Source organism: Cnephaeus nilssonii (assembly GCF_951640355.1).
Source record: "Cnephaeus nilssonii genome assembly, chromosome: 13".
NCBI classification, from domain to species: domain Eukaryota; kingdom Metazoa; phylum Chordata; class Mammalia; order Chiroptera; family Vespertilionidae; genus Cnephaeus; species Cnephaeus nilssonii.
Window position 1 is genome coordinate 19785122 of NC_137084.1, and position 2960 is coordinate 19788081.

Here is a 2960-nt window from a genome sequence, read left to right on the forward strand (position 1 = left end):
GCGTGGTCTCTGCGTCCGCACCAGCCGCCGAGAAGTGTCCGCTTTGTGCGCGGGGCTCCGCCGTCTAGGGCTGCCCTGTTCGGGAGCCCCTTGGAAGACCTGCAGAATCTAACTGACCCTATCTCATACACACACACACACACCACACACATCTACACTCTCCTCTATGGGTTCCTCACTCACACTCTCTCTCCCTACCTTCCTGCCGGTCGCCATCTTTTTCCAGCCCCTTAACTAATTTCTCCTTCATAGGTATGTGGGTTTCATGAGTTTCTCATAGATGATGCTTGTGTGTACATATACTTATACATACACATTAGTGTACATGTTCATGTGGGAGTGGGAGTGAACATATTTATTTAAAATATTTTAAAAATAAGAATTGTATATTCATGGATTAGTCTTCTTAACCTATTATTCCTAGGTGTCATATTTTTAAGACTTTTGCATTACGCTAAATGAAATAAGACTGTCAGAAAAAGCTAAGAAACATATGACTTCATTCATATGTAGGATATAAAACTGACACTCATGAACACAAACAGCAGTGTGGTGGTTGCCAGAGGGAAGGGAATGGGAGGAAAAGGGAGTCCTAATATAAGGTGACAGGAGAAGATTTGACTTTGGGTGGTGGATACACGGTGCAATATACAGATCTTGTAACATAGAAACCCACACCTGAAACCTATGATCATTGTTGACCAATGTCACCCCAATCAATTTAATAAATTAAAAAAAAAGACATTTGCTTTGGAGATGTAATTGTTGGAGAAATTACTACAAGGAATTAGGAATTTTGTGGCCAGAAAGGTAAATATTTTATCCAGATAGGTCTGAGCTGTATGAAACTGTCTTACTGTTGATTCTATATAATTAAACTATGAATCCTATAGAGGACTTTGCCTTTCCTACAGCCTTTTTAAAGGCACTCTTGACCTCTTTGTTCCTCAGACTGTAGACCAGAGGGTTCAGCATGGGGATGACCATAGTATAGAACACAGATGCAATTTTGTCTGTGTCCATGGAATGACTGGAGCTGGGCTGTAAATACATGAAGGTGCCTGTCCCATAAAAGATGGAAACTGCAATGAGGTGGGAAGAGCAGGTGGAAAAGGCCTTTTGGCAGCCCTCAGATGAGTGCATTCTCAGGATGGTGATAAATATAAACAAGTAGGAGAACAAGATGATCAGGACAGAAAAGAGGACATTGAAACCAACCACCAAAAAAATAACCATCTCAGTGATGTAGTTGTCTGAACATGAGAGAGCCAAGAGAGGAGGAGCATCACAGAAAAAATGATCAATCACATTGGACTTACAGAAGGAGAGCCTGAGCATGTTCCCAGTGTGGATGGAGGCATTCAGGAAACCACAGATGTAGGAGCCTATGACCAGGCGTCCACACACACCTGTCGTCATGGTGGTGGTGTAATGCAGGGGTTTGCACACTGCTGCATAGCGGTCATAGGCCATGGAGGCCAAGAGAAAATTTTCTACAGTGATGAAAGCTGCAAAGAAAAAGAACTGGGTGACACAAGCATTGTAGTTGATTATTTTTTCTCCTGTGAGGAATCCTGCCATCACTTTGGGAGTGACAGCTGAGGAATAACCAAAGTCCACCAGGGAGAGGTTACTGAGGAAAAAGTACATGGGTGTGTGGAGACGAGAGTCCAACAGGATCAGGTCAATCATCCCCAAGTTGCCAAGCAGAGTGATGAGGTAGATGAGGGAAAAGACTATGAAGAGTGGGATCTGCAGTTTCGGGTCATCTGTTAGCCCCACAAGAATGAACTCAGTCACCTCGGTACTGTTTTCCATGAGGATCAATTAAGATTTATGTGGCTGCCCTGTAGCAACGAGAAAACAGAATCAGAATGACAAATGGAGATAAGACTCTGCTGAAATCAACCAGCATGTCCACTCTGTGGCTCATTTCACTATTGCAACAGCATGTTTCCAGTCTGTAGATCTAAAGCATGGCTATGACAATAAAATGCAGTTATAAATTATTGATAGATCATAGAATATCCAGGTAGAAAGATTTAGAGATAATATATCCTAATCTCCTAACTTCATACAAGACTGAATTAAGATAAAGAGAAGAAAAGAAAGGACGTCTGCAATGTTATCAGATTATAGTTGCTCATGGAAGGAGCACAGACTCCCAATTCAAAGTTTACAGAACAACCACAAATTATTCTTTATATTAAATTAGAATAACTTCATAAAATTAATGTGAAATTGAATTAATTTTACTTCAACTGGCTTTTTTTTTTTTTTTGGTCTTTTCCATTGTATCAACAACAGTGATATATGATAGGGAAAGAGTTAAAGAAAACATGTCCTTAGCCTAAAATGCTCTCAATATAGTACAGAATACAGAATGTATAATTTATCAAATAATAAGAAGACAATAGAAATTCATGTACAAGTAATAAATACATCTAGAAAATAATAGTTTTTAACTTTCATTACACTAGTACTATTTTAAACTTCTGCATTCAGATGTCTCTGATCTGGGGACCATGTAAAAGCCATGTTAAAATATGAAAATCACACCTCCGCTATGTACATAATCAATGAACTTGGGCAATGTGCAACATTTTCCCTATCAAATTGAGTTGATCATGAAAACTGGAACTATGTAAGTGGTTAAATATTATGACTTAGACAGAGGGCTAGATCTACTTGGTATAAGAGAAGTGGGTAATATAAGATGGAACTTCCCGATAAGGGCAAAACCAAAGGTTTGATAACATCACTCCTGCTACTTGCCATCACAGATAAAAACAATAACAATTTTTAGACATTATTGCTGATCTTATAAACTATGTAAGGACATTTTTTGAAGCCTATATAAAAGCCTATCATGGAATCTCTATTTATTTTTTTAAATCAAGAATCATTTCAAAATGAAGTCTGATAATTTTATGTATTTTAAAATTTTAGCTAAGTAATTT

General features: G+C 38.5%; 1 protein-coding gene across 1 annotated transcript; it reads right to left on the bottom strand.

Moving 5' to 3' along the window:
* Window positions 1-873: 873 nt before the first annotated feature.
* On the bottom strand, window positions 874-1818 carry LOC307110050 (olfactory receptor 5B12; the record flags this gene model as incomplete). Its single annotated transcript, XM_079789094.1, has 1 exon — window positions 874-1818. One exon carries the CDS (start codon window positions 1816-1818, stop codon window positions 874-876), a length of 945 nt encoding a protein of 314 aa, XP_079645220.1.
* Between the last annotated feature and the right edge of the window lie 1142 nt (window positions 1819-2960).